At 43.5% G+C, this 26006-nt stretch overlaps 1 protein-coding gene across 1 annotated transcript in view; it reads left to right on the top strand.

The window, feature by feature from the left end:
- Positions 1-26006, top strand: part of DNAH11 (dynein axonemal heavy chain 11) — a 3642058-nt gene that overhangs the window by 2144072 nt on the left and 1471980 nt on the right. The window contains exons 51-52 of the mRNA XM_078663510.1: positions 19641-19802; positions 21444-21637. Of these exons, the coding sequence (XP_078519636.1) occupies positions 19641-19802; positions 21444-21637 (356 nt within the window). The remainder of the gene's footprint in view (positions 1-19640; positions 19803-21443; positions 21638-26006) is intronic.

The raw sequence follows: 26006 nt of genomic DNA, 5'->3' as shown, positions 1-26006 counted from the left end.
CAATTGGACTCAAAAACACACCGAAATTTTGAGATCTTTACAAACAGATATGTTAGTTAAAACAAAATTACAAACACGTGATAACACACGCAACCTTGTGATTCGAGTCATCCCAGGAAGATGCGGATTCACGTACCTAACCTCTAATGAGGGAGAGAAGGTACCAATTGCATACAAATCACACTTGTACACAGAAGCTGAAAAAAGGTTCAGCATTAAGGAAAACATTGTTCATGCGGTTCAAACAGCTGTAGCAAAAGAAAAATACCAAGCCGACGGTAGACCGGTTACAGTCAGAACAGCAGAATCAGCTTTTGAGGCATTAACAACACCATGTAATTTACCGACAACGGCACTGAATCCAGAATGGATACAATGGGTAAATTCTGTTGCTACAGACAAAGTAAAATACTATTTTGACCCGGAAATGAAAGAATTAAAATATCTAGAATATGAGAGAGAATACCCTCTGCCAATCGACATTCTGCCTTTACGACAGTACGCCTGTGTAATATATACAGACGGTCATGCTCAACCCTCAGTTTGGGGAGAGCTGGCTTACAACGCCACATGCGAAATTGTAAAAGACGTGTGGCGCGGAGGTAAATTGAGACCTCTATTTACAAAAACACACTCAGTGGAAAATAATTCAGAACAACAAACTGAAATAATAGCGTTAAAAATGGCGCTAGATAATGCCGATCGCGAATTCCCGACACTTATAGTGTGTGATTCGTATTACTGCGTCAAATCATACAATTACGATTTACAGAAATGGATTCAGAACGGTTACAAAGATGATACAGGTGCCACAATAAAGCAAAAAGCGCTTTGGGAACAAGTAGTTCTTTTACAGAAAGAACTACCAAAAACTCACGTGATACATTCACTGAGTCATCAGCGTGATGGCGTTCACGTTGCAGGGAATTCATTGGCTGAGACAGCCACAGCAGTAGCAACTGAATCGGCTTCCGTAGCTACAAAAAAGCGTGCAGTAAAATACATTGACGGTGAAACTGTGCTGGCAGTAAAAACGTCATCAGCGCTACCGATCAATTACCCACTCAATTATACATACATAATCGATGCAAACTCAGTCCCTTTTGCTCGAATCCCTGGAGTGGGGGATAGAGTAATTCCAAACACGGACAAGAGAGTCTTGTTAATAGTAGACGCACATATTGGCGAGGGTCTAAGACATCGCACAATTAAAGATTCTCTAGCAGAATTACAAACAACATACTGGTGGCCAGGAATGAGTCTGGACCAACACCTATTCGCGAGGAACTGTCCAAACTGCAACAGAGATCGCAGTGGTGAACGAAACGGTATAGTCCCACGGCTTTTCGCTCAATAAGGAATAGGCTACCAACATAAACACACCCAGTATGAATAATGCGTCATATTAACATGTAGAGACTATTTTCACTTATAATGTAGACCCCAACTTTCGGCTGACGTCGGAACTGTTATACAAAGATTTGCGAGTCTATAATGGCATATACGCTAGAAGCATGTTACGTTCTGACCAAAATCTTTCCTTTAGCTCTAGAACAGCTTATGGGGGGTGCCTGGCCAGAATGAACATTGCATTGCGGGACTCTTCTCACTTCCTTCCTGAGGGAAACGGGATGGTGTAAAGAAAAAACCAAAGCATAAAGCAATCTATAACAGTAAAGGTATTAGGTTCGGGAGCTGGGTGGGTCAAACATTTGATAAGTGTCCAACATAGTCTTAATAATCTGCCAAGATATTCTCTGAGAGGTCTCAGTCCGTACGAACTATTGTTTGGGACTAGAATGTTAGTCCAGGACTTAGATAGTCAGACTTCAGTGGTTAAAGAAAAATGCTTTGATATCAAAGATCGCTTGGCTATTTTACAGGACTTAAATGAAACAAGAAGAGACCTGAGCAACATAAAGTTGAAACAACAGCCAACAACCACTGAAGAGAAACCACCTGTCCCAGCAAGGCCTGTCTGGATTCCAAAAGTCGGGAATCTGGTCAGAGAGAAGATCGCGGTAAAGAAGGAATTTGGGCCTTCTTACAGAAAAGCAGTTCCTGTCTTGTCTATCAACGGGACAAGATCAGTATTACTACCGCCCCTTGCTGGTAAAAAGGAGAACCGAGTCATATCCATCGACCTGGTTAAACCACAATCATGTGGCCGATAACAAATAGTAGGCCAAGTGGACTCCCAAGAAGTAGCAGAACACCAAAGTTTGCTACATCCACAGAGGTTGAAACTGAAAGACTGATCACATTTGAAAAATCTACAGTGAAACAACAAGGACTATGCAACAAAGCAATGGAACTTAAACCTCTTAAACCCCAAATCAAAGCTTTTCATCAAGAAACACCGACCTACGATGATGTAACTACAGACTTTTCTAATGAAACAAAGCAAAATCCAAAAGCAAAAAGTTATCCAGAAGCAATTGGAACAATTGACAGAACGGCATCCGGCTACTTCATCAACTTCGATGATTTTTCTGAAGATCCAAGTGAACCAGAAGTACAGCCATCAACAAAAACTTTTAAAGACAAAGCAAAGGAACTTTTTCATCAACTAAAGGGAACCTATCTGACTTCTCCATGGATTGAAATTTGGGTGACATTAGGTGCATTTGTCCTCATACTTTGGCTCATCATGGTACTATGCTTGGGACATTTCATTGAGGGAAAATATGCTAAAATGGACACAGCAAGCCAGAAAATCAACTTGGTCCTTAAACCACACACATCTTCACACGTCAAGAAAAGAGAACTTTCTTCAGTGAACTTCACAGCCAATCCTATACCAGGCGGTGTAGCATGGGACAATACTGATTATGAAATCTATGGCCCGGTTGAAATCCTGAAGTATCCACATCAATTTAAGATCTCGTTAAGTGACTTTGTAAAACCAAGCACATTTGCTGATGATTGGGACTTTGAAAGTATTAATGCTATGATGTCTGACCTAGTAATGTCTGCTAAATTTACAGAACATGATTATTTGCAGGGTTCGTCTAATTATGATCAAATGTTCTGCTACAACCACTATGGTAACCATTATCTCCATAAATCTGCACAACCTAGAAATGTTTTAAATTATAACCAATGGGAACATTGTGCTACTCCTCCAAAGGATAGTTCTAAAACATTTTATGATACATATTCATATTTTTCAGGGTTTAACACAAGTAATACAGAAACATTTTATTTCAAATTATCGAATAAGACAGGTATGAAGACCATGCTTACAAACACGAAATTGATATATTCAGATTCATTTTTTGAGCAAATGAATACATTTGGTTTTGATTTCTGGAACAATAACATTGAAACAAAAACTGTTTGTGGTACAAAAGATTGGCAAGTACAAGGTATAGAATCATTGTTCAGAGCCTGCATGATCCCAGAACAAATTATATTTTTGAATGACACTATTCAGCAAACTACCTGTCTTGGCTTAGCCAAAATCAAAGACTTAAACAAACCGTCTATTCCAAAGCCAACAACGAAAAGTAATAGCTCTATAGATGTTGAGATAGACGTGAACCATATTTTAAACCAAAACAGAACACATCCTGATTGGAAACAATGGTTGATCTGGCCCACAGACAAAAATAACTGTCAAGACAGATTCCTGAACAAAATACAGGGGTTCAAATTGACCAGGCCAGACCCTAGATATTCCCAAAGACAACATCCAGGGATAGTAACTACTTACAGTGTGGGCAAGCTCTGCCTTCAATGGCTACAAACATCCACACTGGCAGAAATTAAGCAACACCTAACTTTACTTCAAGAGGGTGCTGACTTGTGTGATTTCATTATGGGACCACGCAAACAGCGTCAAAAACGTTTCATAGCGGCCTCGATATATGCAGCTTACAATGAAGCTTGGAAAGAAACTCAAATTGAGACAGCAGAAAAACTACGGGAAATTGACCGTATTAATTTGGAAAAATCACTTTCTGTTGTGGACAATGGGTTAATGACTCTGTCCTCCAGAATATATTCACTGGACAGTATTGTGTCTTCAGCAATCGATATAATATCACAAGACTTACTGATGTTACAACACGGTCAGTCCCAATTGCGTTCTATTGTACAACTTGGCTGGACGTTACAAAATCTGCGTTCAGGCTATGTGCCTTGGCGTTTAATCAACACAAGGTCACTATTTAATATCTTTAACCTTACTGATAAACAAATCAGTTTGGCACAGAAGGGTGCTGACTATACAATTCTGAGTATTGAAAAACTTGAGAGATTACCATTGACAATGTCAGAACGACCTGTCATTGAATGGATAATACATGGGATAATTAATATCCCGATAACAACTTTCCAGTTTCAATACTGCCAAAAATATATACAGGCAGGCCAGTATGAAAGGTTGGGTAAAGGATACATTAAGTCAACATGGAACTTGCCCTATACACACACATGTGTTAGTAATAAAGGCCAGAATGTGTTTCTTAGTGGCAATAATTGTGCAAGGTCACTATGCGTACCGCTTAGTGACCTTGCACAATTATTGCCACTAAGAAACACATCTTCTGTGTCAAGGTATTAGTTTGCATGGAGCCTGTGAAGGGACTACAAATAACCTTTCATGTCACCAGCTAGGCACACCTGCAACTCAAATAGAACCATTCTTTAGGAGACTCTCGAACGGGAGTTACATTCTAATTGTAGATCGCAGATGTTGCAGTCTGCTGCCCGGAAAACCTTATCTCATAACCGTGACTACGAAGGTCATGTGCTGTGAACGAGTATTGTTCCCAAACGATGCTCGAGACAGGGAGGCAAGGTTATGGCGCAGTTTGAAAATTTCTTCTATTCGAATTGATACTTTAAGCAGAATGAAGACTGTGCTCCTAAAGACGCCAACCCGGTTAACGTCATCAAAAGAAACGTATGATCTCCAAGTTGCAAGGACAACTGCAGAGATTCATTCACTGTTATCAACCAATTCCCCCATACATTTCGTAGAAATACTGAGCGAAATCTTAAATATTTCTGATACAAGTGGAATCTCGAGTGTATTTAAGACAGTGTTTTCGGGAGCTTTAACCCCATTCAAAGCCATCCTGGGTATTTTTCTTGATTTTGTCCATTCCATCTTTGGCGGACTTCCTCTCCTTTTGGGACTAGTGGCAGGCATCCTATTTTTGATCCTGTTACTTCGCTATGGCAAACCACGTCACAGACAAGACACCAGCGACAATGGAAGAAATGATCCTAGCCATACGCTACAGGTACCGCATAACTAAAGTCCTTGGAATAGCCCGGCTTAGAGACCTGAACATGACTTGGTTTCTTTCATTTAGACCGATGTGGCAACGTTGTGTTATGCCTGTATTAAGGTGCTTGCTATGCGGGGAAGAATGCGTGTTGGACACCTGTCTGACACTACAATCGGATGTGCCAATGGACGCAGAGACTTTGTTGGGTCCGGTAACGGCTCATGCATTGTACTGTCCCCAGCGGCTACCAATCCTGATGACGGCATTCGTGGAGACTTCACCACTACGATTGAAGAGTAGTGAAGTACAAGATGAAAGCAGCATCGATCAGGTACGACCTTCTGTCAGCTATGCTGATCGAAACATCAATGAAGGCAATCATGCTCATGAATGCATGTTAATAAATTTTTCCGAGTTAGTGGAACTTTCGCAAGAAGCAGTTGACAGTTTTTTTGAAAGTCTCAACAATATGATGTTTTCACCAGAGCAGAAAGAATGACATTTAGCAGACTAGCACACGGCGTTCCCTACACCCTGAATTTGGCCTTCAACTTTGAAAATAAAGCAATAAGACATTTTCTCACCAGTTTTTTTGGAGAGCGGGACATTTTTTTTTTCTTTCCATTTCCAAAAATATTTACGATTTTTTGGGACACTTATCTTCTGCTTAAAGTAAAACTATTCTTAGAGAACAAATTTCTATTTTTAGCTACTCTAGAGACATTAGCTACCCTCTAGCATGTTCACAAGTATTTATGATTTTGTGATGAGATGGTCTCGAATTTTTTCTTCTGTATTAAGAGCCATTTCATGTGTAATTTCCGCATTTCGTTCATGCTGATTTCAAAATATGCGTATTAGATTTTGCATTATTATACTGCTTGAAGTGCATATAGTAACTATACTCATCTTTTCGTGTATTTCGCATTTCCAATTTTCAAAATGCATTTGATTGTATTTTGGGGTGGTTCGGTATACACATGCACTACTAGTTTTGTTTACTATGCCTAGATTTGTAAATATGGACATAGATTACATGGAGTGGGTGTGATGTATTTACTATGGGTACTGTATCGATCCCCCTATTTCTGACCCTTGTCTGGTTAATAATTAACTAGCAGCCATTCAACTGCACAAAAACCCGTTATCTGATTAGCCATACAACGGCACAGAAGCCCGTTATCTGATTAGGTCATAGCTCATGCCATCTCATTAGGCAAGCACTATTTCTCCAGCCCCCTAATAGGCATACGGAGTTCTCAAAACAAATCAAACCTACAGCGACCTGGGAAATCCCCGCAGCCATTGTTTTGATTTAGCCGAGAACTTCAGTAAAGAATGTGCGAACGACCAGTTCGTATGACATCCTTATTGACGTATTTATGTCCATCCTTACGTCAATCTCGGCACCTTTCAGGTATAAATAATACCGACATTGCCTTAAGCAAACACACGAGGTGGTGACAAGATTGGAGCAGCGAGACTTGCCGAGGAGCCTAGCTGACAGCGAAGGCCACAGACGCTGCCCCTCCTTTCTGACGCGCTGAGAAAGAGACGCTGCCTTTTCTCCTGCCGAGAAATCCAGCTCCGGCGCTTCCAGCCGCCCTTGCAGGCAGCTGGGATATCAAGCCCTGAGATAGAGATACCAGCCCTCCAGCCTTCTAAATGCCAGGTACTGAACTGAATAACCCCTTGCAGAGAATTCTTGAAGCAGACTCTTGGCAAAGCAAACTTAACTTAAACTGCTACTTATCTACTCCCGCCCACGTATTAGGCTTAGGTCAGGTACATTGGGGTAGGCGTAGTTAGAAGCACCAGTTGAGTACGATTAGTCAATGTATATATGTATGTATCTATTTTATCCATTTTAAGTATCATATGGCTAAGAAACCATATCAATGCTTTTACAGTATTATTTTATAATTCTGTTTTTACTGTATGCACTCTACTTAACAATAAGTATTGCAATAATAGCGATTCATTTCTCTTGTATGAGGAAAGAGACTGATCAATAAATAACATCTTTTATTGAACACGCCCGTCTCTTCCTTTTCTCTACAATCTGGTGAAACTAAGAATGCACTGAACTGACTGAGTAAAATAAGTTGTCTTTTGTTTTCACACGACTCTAGAGATACACTCTTGATTAGGGGAGAGCAAAGTTGTCATGTTCTATGGTTGTCAGAAACTAAATCCCTTCTTGTCTATCCGGGGAGGTTAAACTCCTCCTTGTCTATTCGAGAAAGTTTCTAGTGAACTCTGAGCTAGCTGGCAAACACTAAACTTTAAGTCTAATATCGTCAGTAGAAGACCTAGTTAACCTCTGTCCTACGTCTATACTATTGAAGATATTATTCCAATGCGCAGAGCCTATTGGGATAATAGGAACTACACTACAATACAACTCGGTTCTCCTTTTTACCAGCAAGGGGCGGTAGTACAACTGATCTTGTTCCGTTGACAGCTAAGACAGGTACTGCTTTTCTGTAAGAAGGCCCAAATTCCTTCTTCACCGCAATCTTCTCTCTGACCAGATCCCCAATCTTTGGAATCCAGACAGGCCTTGCTGGGACAGGTGGTTTCTCTTCAGTGGCTGTTGGCTGCTGTTTTAGCTTTACGTTGCTCAGGTCTTTTCTTGTTTAATTTAAGTTGTGTAAAATAGCCAAACGATCTTTGATATCAAAGCATTTTTCTTCTTCCACTGAAGTCTGACTATCGAGGTCCTGAATGTGCATTCTAGTCCCGAACAATAGTTCATACGGACTGAAACCTTTTAGAGAATTTCTTGGCAGATTGTTAAGACTACGTTGGACACTTGTTAAATGTTGGACCCACCCATCACCCGTACCTAATACCCTCGCCGTTATAGATTGCTTTATGTCTCGTTTTTTTCTTTCCACAATCCCGTTTCCCTCAGGATGGAAGGGACAAGAGTACCGCAATGCAATGCCCATGCTGGTCATGGCCTCCTTATAAGCTCGAGAGCTAAAAGCAGGACCATGGTCAGAATGTAGCATGCCAGTTGCGTATGTGCCGATATAGACTCGCAAATCTTTTATAACAGTTCTGGCGTCAGCCGAGCGCTGGTGTCTACATTTTACGTGAATCTAGTCTTAAATAATATACATTGGGACGCATGTTTCCTGTTTAATCATGCGTATAGATCGCCTTATGCTTTCTATTAGGTGTTCTGGCACTACTTCGGCCGGTTCGCCACTGCGATCTCTGTTGCAATTTTCACAATTTTTTGCAAATTTGTGATTATCCAAGCTCATTCCCGGCCACCAGTATTCTGATTGTAATTCCTTCAGAGATTCCTTGATCCTTCGGTGCCCTAGACCTTCACCCATGTGTGCGTCTGCTATTAGCATGACTCTCCTGTTCGTGTTTGGAATTACTCTATCCCCCACTCCAGGGATTCGAGCAAAAGGAACGGAATTTGCATCGATTATGTATGTATAATTGAGTGGATAGTTCACGGGTAATGCTGCACAGTTGCCTTTTGAAGACGTTTTTACCGCCAGCACGGTTTCCCCGTCTATGTATTTTTCTGAACGCTTTTTTGTGGCTACGGAAGCCGGACTAGTTGCTTCCGCTGTGGCTGTCTCAGCCAATGAATTCCCTGCAGCGTGAACGCCATCACGCTGATGACTCAGTGTATGTATGACGTGAGTCTTTTGTAGTTCTTTCTTCAAAAGAACTACTTGTTCCCAAAGCGATTTTTGCTTGATTGTGGCACCTGTGTCATCTTTGTAACCGTTTTTAACCCATTTCTGCAAGTCTTTATTGTATGATTTGACGCAGGAATGTGAATCGCACACTATTAGTGTTGGGAATTCGCGATCGGCAATGTCGAGCGCCATTTTTAAAGCTAATAATTCAGTTTGTTGACCTGAATTGTCTTTTACAGATTGTGACATTGTTACCAGTGGTCTCAATTTTCCATCGTGCCAACGACCTTTAACAATCGCGCACGTAGCACTGTAAGCCTGCTTACCCCCAACTGCGGGTTGTGCTGATCCGTCTGTATATATTATACAGCCGTAGTGCTCTAGAGGCAGGATTTTGGTCGGCAGAGGACATTCATATTCATATTGTAGAAATTCTTGTGTTTTCAAATTAGGATCAAATTCGTAAACTACGTCTGTTGCAACAAGAGAATTAACCCATTGAATCCATCTCGGATGTAGCGCTTTAGCATTCGGAATGCTTGCCTTTGTTACCGCTTCTAGGGCTGGTACTGGTGTAACGATTATTATTCGTTTACCTTGTGCTAGAGTTCTTTCTGTTGCTACAGCAGTCTGAACCGCAGTTAGAATTTTTTCCGTTGAACTAAATTTCATTTCAGCTTTTGTGTACAAATGTGATTTGTATGCTATTGGTACCTTTTCTCCCTCATTAGAGGTGAGGTACGTGAATACGCATCTTCCTGGGATGACTCGGATTACAAGGTTGCGTGTATTATCGTGAGTTTGCAGTTTTGTTTTTGCTAACATGTCTGTTTGCAATGATCTCAAAATTCCTGTGTGTTTTTGAGTCCAATTGATTGGTTTAAAATCAGGTTTTATTAATTCATAGAGAGGTTTAACCCTCTCTGCATAATTTAGAATGTATGTTCTCTCGAAATTCAGAAAACCTAGTATTGATTGTAAGTTCCTCAGCGTTTTTGGTGCTTGGAGTACAGCAAACTTCTCTAAGAAATTGTCTGCTAGGCTTTTGCCTTCACTTGATAATTCATATCCTAAAAATAGGACAGTTAGATGGGCAATTCGTGACTTTTTAAAGTTGAATTTGTAACCCTCTGATGCGAACCCAAGTATTATGGTGTTCACTCTTTTCAAGTGAGTATCCAAGTCATCATCTGTTAGATAGATGTCATCGACATAGGATAATGCCTCATCATCATACATTTATAGTAACTCTGTTACTCTTGCTAAGAATAATCCTGGGCTATTCTTGAACCCCTGTGGGAGTCAACAGAAATTGTCTGGGAGCCCATTATTGAGAAAGCGGTCAAATACCTGCTTTCAGGTGCAATGTTTTGACAAAAGAATCCATTAGAGATGTCTAATGTTGTTTTGTATTTTTTGCGCACGATGTTATTCATTAGTGCTGCACTGTGTGAGTTTTGTACTGCAAATGTCTTGCAACATGAGTTAAGGTGTCTGTATTCCAAAACTAGACGATATGAATCGTCTGGCTTGGAGACCGGAAACAAAGGATTGTTCATTTGTGAGGTGCATGTTTCAATCACCCCCTGGTATTCAAGTTGATCTAAGATCTCCCTGACCTGTTTTTTAGCTTCTTGCTTAATTGGGTACTGCCTTTGTGCAGTTGGTTGACATTTTAATTGGATTTTGTGAGGAGGAGAGTCCTCATCCCATCCTACATGATTTTTATATAATGCAGGAGCTTGGGCTACTGCCCACTTTCTTGCAAGTGTACATTTTTTATGAATTGGAATGTGATTTGAGAAGGCAGGCATAATCATTTCTTCGCCATGAGGGCACTCCCTGACAAACTCTGGTGGCCAGTCCTTTTCAGCTAAAAGGATGTCATAGCCTTTGGAAAGGTTATCCCAAAATAGACCCCTTACTTTCCTAGTCTTATCTCCCTCTATACGTAATGTTATCTCGTATATTTTATGAGGTTTGCTAACTCTGCTGTCTGCAGTTTCCACTTGAATGTATTCATTCGTGTCCACTGTCTCCAGATGATTCATCAGGATCTTGCGAGCTATGGTCACTTCTGCTGCGCTGTCTAGCACTGTCTGGGCCCACTCTCCGTTTTTCAGCTGTGTCCTCAGTATCCTCGGCATGTTTGACTATTTTAATGCTGGCTACCTTCTTTCTTGGAAATTGTAATTTTTTACTTTGATGAGCAGGTTCTTTGTCTTTGGACTTGACGTGCTCTTCCCTTTGTTCTCACCGTCCTCTTCTTTCCGATTTCTGCGAGGAAGTCTGAAAAGATCGAGAGGGACGTGTATCAATATCTTGATATCTATCAGGTTTCTTTAGATTATCCCTATTTCTAAGGTTGTATCTTTTCTCAGTGGGCTCCCTCTGGGGAGACTTGTGTCCTTGGTCCGGAGATCTTTCTCTCCGCCGAGGAGACCTTCCTCTGGACTGGAATCTTTTTTCTTTGGGAGTGGATTGTTTATTTCCATCCCAGCTCTTTTTTGGAGTGTTTAAATTATTTTTAATAAATATTTTTTCAGGATTTTCAGTTAGTTGGGGTTTTACAGGTTTCCCACCCAAACTATCTCTTCCTAGTTCTTCATAGGATTTTTCTATGATTCTGGCAAGTTCAAATGGTTGTTCTGCTATATCTGTTTCTTTCAATTTCTGGCGGATTGCCACAGATTCTGCTTCCCCTTTTATGTTGGCTAATAATATAGCCGAGACCTGCTTGAAGTCTTTTAGTAATTTCATACCCAGAGTTAAAGCAGGTTCTGGACCGTATCCATTTTGAATCTGTCTTAGCACATCGGGTATTACCGCCATGGACGGAACACCATGTGTTTTTGTGTAAATGGAAGCAAAGACTGTGCCCCAAGTGTCACAGTCCTCCACGTGTGGTGCGATCCCCATTGGAAGGCAGATAGTCAGAATTCTGTGTTTGTCAGTAGGGGTAGTATCCGGAAATACCGCCTCTATTTGAGTGATTTATTGTGCTAACCAGAATGGAATTTGTTCCCGTTTTATGGGTACTTTACCCAGACATGATTGTATGTTCTGTGGTGTTATTTTATTTGTATTCCCCTGATGAGGGGTCAGCTGTGGAATGTTAATAGCTGGTTGGACTGTTGAAGTCCGCATTACATATTGGACTAATTGTCTATGAATTTTAATCAGTTGTTTTAGCTGTGCTAAAAGTTCTGGTATTGAATTTTTTTCAATGTCTGGATGTGGTGTGTAGCTGGCTAGAACCGGCCACGTTGCTCCTGGTCTACCTAGTGGACCGAGCCTGGTGATGTGATTATTATGTTTTAGGGCGCCTTTAAACCAGAGCAGGTGCTCTTGGTATTTTAATGGGATTTCCACCTCCTCGAAAGGAGTGTATTCATCCGGAGGTTCCTCTATTTTGTAATAGTGGAATTCGTGTGTGACAGCATTCGCTGCTGGAAAGTTTATCCATGAATAGAATACCTCTGTCTGCCGATATTCATGTGCCTCAATTACGAATACGACTATACCACCTCTCGATGTTAGTCCATTCTCTATAAGTTTAAGAGTTATAGTTTTTCTTATCTTGACCGGAATGAGTATAGCATTCGGGTCGGTCTGCAGGAGACTAGTGTCATCCTCTAGGAGTTGAGCTGCTATTCTAGCTGTCTCCCTTTCTTCTTCATTTTCTGACATTTTTACTGACAGAAAGGTTTTTGTTGCAGATCAGGTTTCAAGGAAACAAAGATTAGGTGCACAATATTTTTGGAACACTGTATCCTTCAACGTTGACTAAACCAACAACTATACATAGAAATCTCTTCCTACTAAGTTCCGGCGGATTTTTAACCTTTTACCCACTCCAGACGTCTTTTGGAGTATTTACGGGAAAAAAGGGTCTGTGTGAAAAAGCACGACTGAGTTACTCTAACGTCTTGCGTTAGATTTATCGCCTTACCAAACGTTGGGCGCCATGTAGTGTAGTTCCTATATTCCCAATAGGCTCTGCGCATTGGAATAATATATTCAGCAGTGTAGACGTAGGACTGAGGTTATCTAGGTCTCTACTGACTATATTAGACTTAAGGTTTGCCAGCTAGCTCAGAGGTCACTAGAAACTTTCTCGAATAAACGAGGAGGAGTTTAACCTCCCTGGATAGACAAGAAGGGATTAGCTTCTGACAACCATAAAACATGACAACTTTGCTCTCCCTGAATAAGAGTGTATCTCTAGAGTCGTGTGAAAACAATAGACAGCTATTTCACTCAGTCAAAATGTGCGTACTTAGTTTCACCAGAATGCAGAGAAAAGAGAGATGGGCGTTTTCAATAAAAGGTGTTATTTATTGAGCAATCTTCTTCCTCATACAAGAGAAATGAATTGCCACGATTGTAATGCTCATGGTAAAGTAAAGTGCGTACAGTAAAAGGAGGATTATAAAATAATACTGTAAAAGCATTGATATGGTTTCTTAGCCATATGATACTTTAAAATAGATAAAATATATACATACATATATACATTGACTAATCGTACTCAACTGGTGCTTCTAAATACGCCTACCCCGGTGTACCTGACCTAAGCCTAATACGTGGGAAGGAGTAAGTAAGTAGCAGTTTAAGTTAAGTTTGTTTTGCCAATAATCTGACTCAAGAATTCTCTGTAAGGGTTTAGTCAGTTCCGTACCTGGGTAATAGAAAGCAGGAGGTCTTGTATCTCTTTCTCAGGACTCGATATCCCAGCAACCCGCGAAGGTATCTGGAAACACCGGAGCTGGATTTCTCGGCAGGAGAAAAGACAGCGTCTCTCTCAGTGCGTCAGGGAGGAGGGGCAGCGTCCGTGGGCTCTCGCATCAGCTGGGCTCTCGGGCAAGTAGCTAGCTGCTCTGCTCCAGAATCACCACCGTGTGTTTGCTTAAGGCAACGTTGGTATATTTATACCTGAAAAGTGCCTGGTTTTGACGTAAGGTTGGACATAAGACGCCAATAAAGATGTCACTAAGAACTGGCCATTCTTACAGTGCTTTACAGGAGTTCTAGGACGAAATCAAAACAAAAGCAAGGGGGATTTCCCAGGTTGCTGGAGGCTTGGTTTTGTTTAGAGAACTCGGTGTGCTTACTAGGGGGCCGGAGAAGTAGCCTTGCTTAATGTGACAGCATGTGCTACGACTGAATTATGGATATGATTATTATGCCGTTGTATGGATATTATTGATTATAATCGGACAAGGGCATAAATTAGGAATATCGATTCAGGTTCCTAAATAAAACACTACAATAGCTGCGAAACAGCTATTGCGATCGCAATTTCCTGATCCGCAATTCATGAAAAGATAAGTAACCTAATTGCGAAATCGCAAAATATATTTTGCGACTTCGCAAATAAATTCGCAGAATCAAGGTGGAACCCCCTTTGCGATTCTGTAGTTGCGTTTTCCCATTGATTCTGTGATTCCATTTGCGAAGTCGCAAAATAATCGCAAATGAAATGCATGAAAAATCGCAAATAGCGAAAAAGCTATAAATCGATATTTGCGAGGCGCAATTTAAGGAGAACCCAAACCAAGCTCATCCGGGACCTTGACCCCCTGATGCAGCATCCAACGAGGAGGACCAATGCCGTGCCCACCCATGTCCAGGTCTTGTGCTGCCTGCACCTCCTTGCCTCCGGAAGCTTCCAGGGGATAGTTGCAGTTGCAGGGGGGATGTCCCAGATCTCACTGTCCCGCTGCCTAAGGAGTTTCCTGGAGGCCATGCTGACCCAGCTACACCATTACACAACATTCCCAACCACCCAACAGGATTTGAATAAAACCAAGCTACAATTTTACAACATTGCGCAATTCCCCCATGTAATTGGATGCATTGACTGTACCCACATCCACATCTGCCCACCCACTGAGACAGAATACATGTACCGGAACCGCAAGTCCTACCACTCACTGAACATTCAGATGGTCTGCAACGCAAAGACAATCATCACCGACATAGTGGCACAATACCCGGGGAGCACGCATGATTCCTTTATATTCCGGCACAGCGGCATGCACACACGCCTGGCCAGGGGAGACTTTGGCTAAGGACACCTTCTAGGTAAGTACACATGACAACAAACAGTACATCGAGACCATGTAGCTGCACATAACAGCCACTCACCCTCTGCTCCTTTCATTCCAGTGACAGCGCCTACGGCCTCCGTGAGTACCTCCTCACCCCATACCTGCACCCTGCACCACCACAGCAACGGCGTTACAATACTGCACACATTCGCATTAGAAATTGCATTGAGCGGACATTTGGCCTTTTAAAGAGCAGATTCCCCGTCCTACACAAGACTGGTGGGGCCCTCAAATACCAGCCTGAGGTCTGCTGCCGCATCGTGGCCGTGTGTGTAATACTCCACAATATTGCTACCAAGCGGAGGATACCTGTGGAGATCTCTGGCAGTGAGTCGGAAGGGGACAACCGCCCACCTGCACATGTGCATCATGCACGCGGGGAGAACCCTGCTGTAGGACACAGGCGGCGCAACCATTTCACAATGAACTGTTTCTAGTGCACCCATTCCCCTCACACAACACTGTACTCATGCATGACGAATGAAATAATGACATGAGTCGCATTAACTTGTGACTATAAATTCTTATTGTTATTTTCACAATAATGTGTATTTCAGTTTTTTTCAATTTACAAGAAAACTGTATTCCCTCATACAGCCCCATGTCAGAGAAGAGGGCGTGCTTGTGTAATCAGCATGTCCCTGCTGGTACAGTACAATGAGTCACTGGCGGCTCCGGCCGGACGCACCCAGTCACCTTTCAGCGTCCTCCACGACACTAGTGGCCCGTGATACTGCAGTGGGCCTGGTGCTGCAGCGGCGTTGAGTCACCAGCGGCAAGGACAGGCTGCTGTGACTCGAAGTGCCCTCACTGGCATATTCCCCCCACTTGCTTGGCCATGCCCAGACGCCTGCAGACTCTGCACAGCTGTGGTGACTTGGTCAAGGGACCTGGCAACGTCCTGGCAGCATTGCACCATCTGGATCTGCATTGCAAGCGTGCGGCGTGAAAGTTGGGAGGTGGCATTTCCTATGAGATGGTTAGATCTCGTGTATGCTGACAGGCGGGTCAGCCGCTGGCGGTGGCGGCGGTGGGTGATATCCTGCTGGGACACCAGGATCTGGCTGTTCTCACGGACAGCTGCGGTCATGGACTGCATGCATTCTGTGAGCTGGCCCACATTTCGCGCAGTCTTATTCAGCTGCAGGTGGATGGCTGCCAAGTGCCGTGCCTGCTGCTGGTGTACTGCAAGCATCCAGCGTTCTATGGCCAGCTCAGGATCCCGGACATGTACCCCCCTGCCAGCGCGTGTTGGGACTTCGCGCTGCTGCCTCATCAGTCCGCCAGACTGGGATCGCACAGTGGCTGTGCGCCGTGTCTGCCTCCTGGGTGGTGGTGTTGTGGCCTGTACCACTGCCATGGGTGTCACATGGGTTATTTGCTAGGCTCCTGTGGCTGCAGGGGTGGCCCTGTCCACATGGGGAGGTGGTGGTACTGCTGCTGCTGCTGGCTGTGATGGTCCGGGTCGTGGGGCAGGATGGCCCTATCCCTCGGGGTCCTCAGGGTACTCCTCTATGTGTAGGGCCTCGCTGTCGGTGCTGGGTTGTTCATACGCACCTGTGATGTAAATGGGTGCATGATTAATGATATGTATCTTGCACATGGGATGTTGCTACATGCATGCAGGCTTGCATTCCCTGACTGGCTTTAGCAATGACTTTCACTTGACAGGTCTGGCTGTGTGTGGCTATCCGGGAATTGTGGTCACACTACAGGTCCCACAATGCAATAGGGTATTTCAGGTGTTCATGGCCTGCATTACTGGGGTTATCAAATAGCTAGCTCTGGAGTCATGGGCATTGTGAGGGGACGGGGTGGCAGTCGCATGGCACTTACCTTGGGATTGTTGGGTGGGGTGGGAGGAGTCCAGCCGGGTGACCCCCACGCAGGCTGCAGGATTGAGGGTGTCCTCCACCAGGTCTTCCAGCGGAGTGTTGGGTGCAACAGTGGGCGCTCCACCTCCGGTGGCAAGTCGCTCCCCCAGCCTCTCAGCGATGCGTTCTTTGGCACGCCCTCTGAGGTCGTACCACCTCTTTTTTAGAGCGTCGATGGAGCTCTGGGTCACTCCGACTGAGTTCACCTTTGTGCGGATGCGAAGTCAAATGCGCCTCTTGTCCGCTTCAGGCACCCTCCGGGACTCCTTTCCGAACAGAGACTCCCTCAATGAGGTTCTCCGGTTCCTGCTCTGAGAATTTTATTTTCCTCTTTCTGCCTGGTGCACTGATCCCTGCTGCTTCCTGGTACATTTTCAGTTGTTCTTTGTGTCCTGGTGTGGTGCTGCAGGTAGTCTGTTGTGGAGCTCTGGGCTGTGCTGCTTCCACTCTCAGGCTCTGTGTTCTGAATGAGTGAGGCTACTGCCTACTTCATGGTTGTGATGTCATCATTGTGCTCGAAATGCGACTTCCCGTTTTTGCGATCTCGCAATTAGCGAGATCGCAAATTGCGAATTCGGTAATTGCAAGTTCGCAATTTCTACATGAAAATCGGACGATTCTGCGATTTTTATGCGATTTTGCAAAAATCGCAATCGGCAATTGCGGCCGATTTTACTCGCATTTCTTGATGCATCCCATTCTGCGAATTCAAAATTGCGATTCGGTATTTTTTGCAATTTAGAATTCGCAGAATATGGGCTTGATGCATCTAGGGGATTGTTTTTAAGCCTGATATCCGGGGGCATTTTAGACTCCTCACATACGAGATCTTTGTTTGCTTAGCACATGAAGGCTCATATTATCAAGGGTGGCGATAGGGAATTGTTGCCGCTTTAGCTGTAGTTTTCGGCCGCTAAGCGGCGATAATTCTATCGTCCTATTAGCAAGCTGTCGCTAACAGCAGTTAGCGACAGCTTTTAGGTGATAGCGAGCGGTTTGGGGCCCGCTTTGCATGTTAGCGATATTTATCGCTAATGACATGCAAAGTGGGCATACCCAAACTGTTAGCGACTGAAAACAGTCGCTAACATCGCTATCGCCTATTAGCAAGGCAGGCGTAGCGATGGAAATATTCGCACTAAGCGCGAATATCTCCAAATACTAACACCTGCCAGGACCAGTTCTTAGCCATGTTATCCAATGGGAGGTAAATAACATGGCTAAGAGCATTTCGTCGCTAATGCGTGAATATTGCAGTATTCTCAGCGATATTCACGCATTTCGCCACTATCGCCGGAAAATGTATCGCTTTGGAGATAAACGTTGCTAATAGCACGTTATCTCAGCGATAAATTCCGGCGATGCTCAGCGATAAAAAAATCGTTGCTAAGCCTATTTAGCAATAAATATCGCTACTTGTTGGTAATATGCCCCGAAGTTTTTTGTGATGACTAAGGTTGGATGGGACCAGACTTAGAGCCTCTTTACGATGGAAATCAAATCGCACACTGACAGGTCATCGGTGGCAGTCCGACTGCCTACAGCCCTTTGGTCCGACCACTTGATAACAATTCCAGGTGGTTGGTCCCACAGCAGTCGGGCGGGAGGGACCACCACCTCCAACAGGATCAGTGATTCCCACTTGGCAAAGGTTGCTATCACATTCCCGAATGGTGGCAGTGCAGAGTCAGGCAACGCCATCAGGATTATGGTATCCCGTTCTGACAGCCTTTTCCTACCTGGAAGACAGCCATTAAAAGGTTGTAGGAAATGGAATTTGGTTGCCTTAAAGAGGGCCCCTGTCCATCCTGGGCCTCATTTAAGTGACCCTGGAGGCACATGTGGTGCTCCCACTCACCTGCATGCACTAGGTGCCATGCACCACATGATGCAGGGTACAGGGTGCATGCAGGTGCAGAAGGTGCTCCATTCCAGCACGGTTTAGGCTGCGGCCCTTTTCCTTGGGCACAGCACAAGCCACTGTGGTATGGAGCCCTTCCCGACCTCCAGCACTGTGGTCATACAAGACAGCGGTCAGACCGTCACATGCTTGTCGGGCGGTCTCCTGATTGCAGCAACAGCGGACGATGGTCTGATTATTCACTATCATAATGGGGCCCTTAAAGCAGTGTTAAAAATTAATTTGTAAAACAAAAAGTATAGGAATAGTTTTACATCTCTTTCTGAACTTACGTTTGCGATTTTTTTTACCAACATTCTATGACTAGTACAAGTGCAAGTGTAGGATTCCAGGTGAACTCTTGGGAATGTCTAGTGACATGTCCAACAGGGTCCCAATTCTACATAGCATATAATTCTACATAGGGGAAATAAAGGCACCTGTGCTAATGGCCACAAATATGTATGTTTGTAGACATTGCCAAACTTCCGAGGCTCAAAATGGCTTTAAACACCCACTTCTCACTCCTTGAGAGGGATTTAAGACCGAAGACCGAAGATATCATGCAATGAATCCTTGTTGGTGAATACTTGGCAGGAATACATATGGTATTTTCAACTGTAAAGCTTTGTTTATGATTGAAAATGCCTTTTTGAATAGGGCCCAGTATGATTAGGATGAGCCAGATGGGATATGTTTATTGTGCTTAAGGTGCAATGGGAGTTTGAAATGAATTGTCCGAGACGAATGGACAGGTTCTAAAGAGACCTCTCACTAAAGTCTATAGAATACCCTTTTTCTTCTGACCTGCAGCTGTATAAAGTCATGTTTTCTTCCTCCAGGGAATCCTCTTTGCTACTCCTGATTGCCTGAAGCAACCTAATGACCTCATCCGCCTGTGGCTTCATGAATCCTCTTGCGTTTATGGTGATAAGCTCGTGGAGGCCAGGGACTCGGAGATATTTCAAAAAGTGTTGCAAGATACTGCACACAAGTATTTTGAGGTAATGAGGATGACAAGCGACTCCATTAATATTTCAGTGCGTGATACCTGCATGGTTGTGATCTACACAAAAATAACCATAAATACAATTTTAGTTAATGCTGACATGTGGGAAGCGCCTCTCCTAATATATTTTTTTCTGTAAATGCTAAGGACAAAAACATCATGCACAACCATTAGTGAAGTGTTATTGTTATTCTGTGGTTGCTGTGTTGTATTGTATTGCCACTGCACCATGTATATAGCGCTTACTACTCCATTGTGGGGCCCAGAAGCGCTTGCCTACAGGTTGTGTGGTTGGACGGGTGCTGTCCTTAGTGCTTTTTTGATGTTCTCTAAAGGGTATTCAAACAGAACAGAGAAGACAACCGCTAAGGGAGTAGCAATAGTAGGGAACAGGGAAAAACATAAACAAAAATTCGTTAAGTAACGCCCTTAAAACAAAGAAACACATGTGATGAGAAGAAAGGGGAGCAGACAGATTGACTAGGCATGCGTCACTGCTAGTGATGATGACCATGTGAAAAAGAGTTGACATATGTATTCTGGATTATTACTGCAGATAGAGTCCACTAATCCCCCCGGACTCTGAATTTAGATAGTTTGCATATCGGTAGCTCTGGTGGAGATGAGGGGGTGGGCAGGGGATGGAGGGGGGAGGGGCGAGGGGCGTCAGGTTTTCTAGACTGGGGGAGTGGCTTTCGGAAAAAAATTAGGTCTCTTCCCTTTGGGTGTCATGTATGTTATATAATATTTTTCGGCGACAAAGCCTGCGGCTTGCAAAAACACAGGGTTCGCTATAGCAGAACTCCCTCTTATGTACCAAGCACTTTTACGAGTCTTACAAGTCATTTAGGGGCTCTTGAGGTCCATTACGAATTACAAACAGGAGGGGGACTGAAAGCGGCATCCACCTCCTATTGTGGGATATGCAATGGAGTCCATCATTGGTTTGACGCCGCGATTGTGGTCACAAACCTTTCATCGAAATGTGACTCCCTAACTGGCGTGGTAACCGATTTCTAAAGTAGGAGCTGTCCGAAGGCACAGATTCTTTTTTGCAAATCGTGTCAGCGACCCATAGTGAGGAGGCAGTGGTCAAGAAGACCACTTTGTCCCTCCTCAAATACTTTCAAACTGGGAAACCTTTTTTAAAGCAGCACCTATTCCTTTAATGGACATTTGTTGTTAATTTAACCAACAAAAAAAGCTTCCCATTTGGGAATGCAAATGCAGTGACTTATGTTCTGCTATTCCTTGCCGGCCTCCACCCATTTGCAGCTAATCACATAGTGTCGCAAATAGCAACTCTACAAATTAATAATCTTTAGGCAGGTTGTTTTGTGCCCCCCCCCCCCCCCCCCGGGAATGGATAATTAATGATGCAACCTATTGGAGCATGGGTCCCATTGAAAATTGCTTTCCCATTATCAAACTAGCCAATGTGCAAAGTGCACACCCCTAGTACAGCATAATATATCAAGTCCTCGTTATGTTACAAATTAATCACTGCAACAGGTTAGACATGCTGGCCTCGGATGCAGATGAGATTGTAAGAAAGCTCAGCATTGTAGAGTTTATTTTTACACATCACTGGAATATATTTTTTCTTGTTATTTTCCATTTTATCCCCTAATCACAGGATATAGAGGATCTTGTCATACGCCATCAACCACTGATTTACTGCCACTTTGCAAGTGGAGTAGGAGAACCAATCTACATGCCAGTCAAAGGATGGGAAGTACTGAAGAAACTACTAATGGAGACTCTTGATAGCTATAATGAACTTCATGCTGCAATGAACCTTTTCCTGTTTGAGGATGCAATGCAACATGTGTAAGTAATGCTACACCAAAAAAGTAGGCTGTTACATTCTGCAATTCCGTAAATTGCTAATAATGTGTAATGTGTCTATTTCATAGAAGCTGACGTGACATGCAGCTGAATATTTGGTGTACAAGGGTCGAGGGACAGACAGCTAAAAATACGACTAAATAGAAATAAAAGCATAGAGAATACAGTGGTGTAGGTTACCTTCCCTCGAGTTGAAATAGTTTAATTTAAACGGGTACTATATTCTTTCATGCATGTTCTCTGTGCCATTCTGGTTCAAGGATTGCCGGATTGCGTTCACAACGATCTGTTTATTTGAGGGGTCTATTGGACCCCTGCTATTTAATAATTAACACTTTTTGGTAACTTGAAATTACCAATAATGCACCGCAAAGGTTTGTGCGTGTGTTTATCTCTGTGCGAGAGATAAATTGTCCCTTTGCGTCAGACAAATTCCACAAGATTCTTAGAACACTTTTCAAACTTGATTACATTTGCGTTGATGTTTTTATTTATTCTGGCAGGAAAATCAAAAAATGTGCAGACAAAAAAATGCACATTGATATGTAAAGATGTTTTCTATTATCGGCTAAGTGGAACATCTGTAGTAGTTGTGGGAGGAATGGTGGTGATGGTGTCACACACACACACAGCTGAGTTCATTGCTGTCTCGGCTTCTATGCCATCTCTTTGTCTTTTGTGATGTTTCTAGCATCCACCCCAGGTCTGAAGCATGCGAATGACAACGCCACACACGGAACTCTGTAATACACATCTTTATTCTTTGTCATGCAACCATTAACTGAACGCACTGCGTCATAGACTTTATTGGTCACACCCAAACACAGCCAAATACCTCCCAACTGATTAAGTAACTTTGTAAGGAGTCCGCCTAGGACCACAAGGGTCCTACTACACATGATCACATAACACTACAGTGTCCACATGAACTCTTCTGTGTCATTTGATTCTGCTCCTATCGGGCCGAGGTAAGGCTCTTCATCAGAGGATTTATTTGACCAGCCCATTTCTTGCTTCCCATGATTATGGCCTGCTGGGAGCACCCTTCTACTGATATTTACCACTGTGTTGTCCTGTCATCAGAGTCACTTGTGGGCCACGTCTGGCTCATTCTCATTCATCAACATGTTGATTTCTCTTCAAGTAACCCAAGAATCAGTGAGCATGGAAAATAGTGTACAACGGCTGACAATAGCAGAACAACACAATCTTTAAGTCTGGGTTCCGCACCCCACATCTGCATGGAGCAAGCATTTATCATGCACCATGTTGTGCCCTGAGTGTGTGTGTGCATGTCTGTCTCGTATGTCCAGCTAGGGAGGGGTGGCACTAAGGAGCAATGCATTAAAAAAGCATAGGTTGCAGAACAGAAATGGAAATAGAGGAAAGCACTGGGCAGGAGATGGATTCCGCAGATTGATATGTGGCAAAGAAGAATGTGGGGTTGCCGGGGCAGAGAAAGACACTGGGAGCAGAGTCAGAGTAAAGCACATGCTGTCTAGCAAAAACACCTTTGCTGAGAGAGATGAGGCAGAGAAGAAAAAGAGGGCAAAGAGGGATTGAGAAAATCCATAGTTATATATATTTGAATCAAAAGGAGGTACATGTTCTTGGTGAAAGCATGAAGGTGGTTTGAGGGGATGTAGGTGACAGATGGAAGTAGAGAGTCATTTGCAGAGAGAGACATGATCAGATTAAGTTATGGGAGCTGAAGAAGGCTTGTGGAAGATGGAGGCCCTAGGACAAGGAAGGCATCAGAGAAAATCAGATGCAAAGGGCAGACAAATGTACTGTTGCTTTGAGCAGTGTTATACATTCATTTTAGATGAACAGCACTGGAAAAGAAGACAAAACTATGGGAGTTGGAACAAACATATTTTTGAGTATTTGGAAACCAAGTGTTAATATGATTGTTAGACCTGACATCCTTAGGGAGTTTGTCTCCCAAACTTTTTTGCCTTCCTCCTCCATTTTTGCTGACCTTGTTTTTGTTGGCCATAGAACTCTGGGCACTTTACCCATGCTGACCACTGCCAAAGTGCTTCTGCTCTCTCTTTAACTCATGGTAAAACTGACTTACACCCATTCGGCATATTTAATTTTCTTGTAAGTTCCTAGTAAAGTGGTAATACATGTAGCCATGGCCTTTAAACTAAATCCATCTAATGCCTGCAGAACGTATTGTGTCCCCCCCACTTAAGTAGCATTTTAAACATCTCGGACCTTCCATTGGGGCCAGTGGGTGCAGTTTTAAACTGCCATTTAAATCGGGCAAGATAAACCGCTTGCAAGGCACTAACCTCCCTTTCTGGGTCTAGCCTAGGCAGCGCATGCGCTGTCTCTTCGAGACATGCTGTATTCACTCTGATAGCTTGTAGCCAACCCACTGCTTTTTTATGTGTGCCTTCAATTGTCATTCAAAAAGGCTTGCTTGTAAGTGGGTAATCCTTCCTCTTTGTCTCCCCTTGTTTTGGTTGTTTTCCTTCCACAGAGCAGTGCCCAATTACTGTTAACATTGTGCTTCAGGGTTTATGTGTTCATTTGGGGGGACTATTTATTTCTTTGATTCCTGCTCGTGAAACTGTTTGCCGGTCTTCAGTGGTTCAGTTTTGGCACCCATCACTTAGTCTCCCCATCCTGTTCACATACCGAGAAGGAATATCAGAGGCTTCAGACGCTTATTTTCAAAATGCCTCTTTAATTTTCTCTGGCTTCAAAGTGTGAGGATTTTCTCCAAACCCCTCCCGTTTTGCTGCTTGTTGCTTTAGCAGCCTCAGTCACCTGACGTTCATCAGCCCTACCTTGCAGCACAGTTCAGAGCAGGATTTGGGCAACTCCCATTGCATTTTCTCTCTTGCTTGTTTATATATTATATGAACTCGAGCAACACAAAGGTGTTGGAGTGCTTTACATGCTGCTAATTACGTTGCACAATGTCAGATTCATTTTTGGGGGTATTTTTATAGAGTGCAATCTCAACTGGCCCACAGATTTTGAATCGCTTTACAAAAGCGCAAGTTACATTACACAAGGTCAGATTAATCTTTTTGGCTTTAGGTGCACAGTGATGCCAACGCTGTCCCTGTTTATTCATTATTTGCCCTCTACCTGACAAATGGGAGCATTTTGTTGTTGTTTACATGTCCAGTGCTGCTATACCCAGGGGGCTGAGTCAGAAACTTGCTGGTAAAGGGATGATGCAAGCCGTGTTTTGAATGGAAAACTCTGGAGCAGAGCACTTGGTGAATAGAGGCCTGGGGGAGGAGGGATGTGACGTCTCTGCCATTTAAGAATACTTCACTGCTTTTTTCATAGGCCGTTCAATACTCTAGTGACACAGTCACACACAGAATGTTATAGTGCTGTTGACTTGCATCGAGGCACTTGTCTTTCTGTCTGGCAATTAAAAAGCCTTGGAATTAGTTCATAAATGTCCTGAGGCAATCATATATTTCTGAAACAGACTGCATGACCCAGTGTGTAGTGTATAGCTGTTCAAGGCCTACCTCAACCATAGAATAACATTGGGTTGCCTTATTGCCTTTGTTAGAACTGGGGGTCTCTAGTTGGCAGAGGTAGGTACCAGTGTCCAAATAGGGACCCTTGCTTCTAGTCAGGGTAAGGAGGAAACCCTCTGAGATAACCCCTGCTCACCCCCTTGGTAGCTTGACACGAGCAGTCAAGGCTTATCAAAGGCAATGTGTAAAGTATTTGTACCAAAACTCACAGTAACACAGTGAAAATGCCACAAACTGACTCCACAACAGTTTAGAAAAATAAAGGTATTTAATCTAAACTACACAAGACCAAAACGACAAAAATCCAACATACACAGTTCAAGAGTATGGTTGCAAAAGAGTTCTTAAAGTTGCGATAAAATAATCCTCAAGTGCGTGAAAAGTTTACAGTTGCGTCACGTTTTAGCCACAGTACCTTTAGTTGCGACAAAGTTCCAAAACAGAAGCTGGTGCGATGGAAAACAAGCAATGCGTTGCTCCCGAGACCATGGGGAGGCTATGTGACAACCCCGCTGCAGCAGCGGGCGTGTTGCGACGAATCGGGTCTGTATGGGGAGGAAGGCGATAACTTGTATGGATTCCGGTGCGTAGGTTCCGTTGGAAGTTTACTCTCGCAAAGGCACGATGCGATGATATGGTAGGGGCTGCGGCGATCACCGGGGCGACGATGCGCGATCCAGCGGTGATCTTCCTCTCGCAGCTCCTCGATGCGATGGCTTCTGCGACGATGTTCCCAGCGACGTGATGCGGTCCGCAAGCAAGCGGTGCGGCAATCTCACCCAGCAATGACAGGCTCTGCGACGATGCTTACAGCGATGGTGATCTTCCTGCAA

This window comes from Lissotriton helveticus, chromosome 10 (genome assembly GCF_964261635.1).
Source record: "Lissotriton helveticus chromosome 10, aLisHel1.1, whole genome shotgun sequence".
Classification (NCBI taxonomy): Eukaryota; Metazoa; Chordata; class Amphibia; order Caudata; family Salamandridae; genus Lissotriton; species Lissotriton helveticus.
This window is presented reverse-complemented; position numbering and strand designations above follow the sequence as displayed.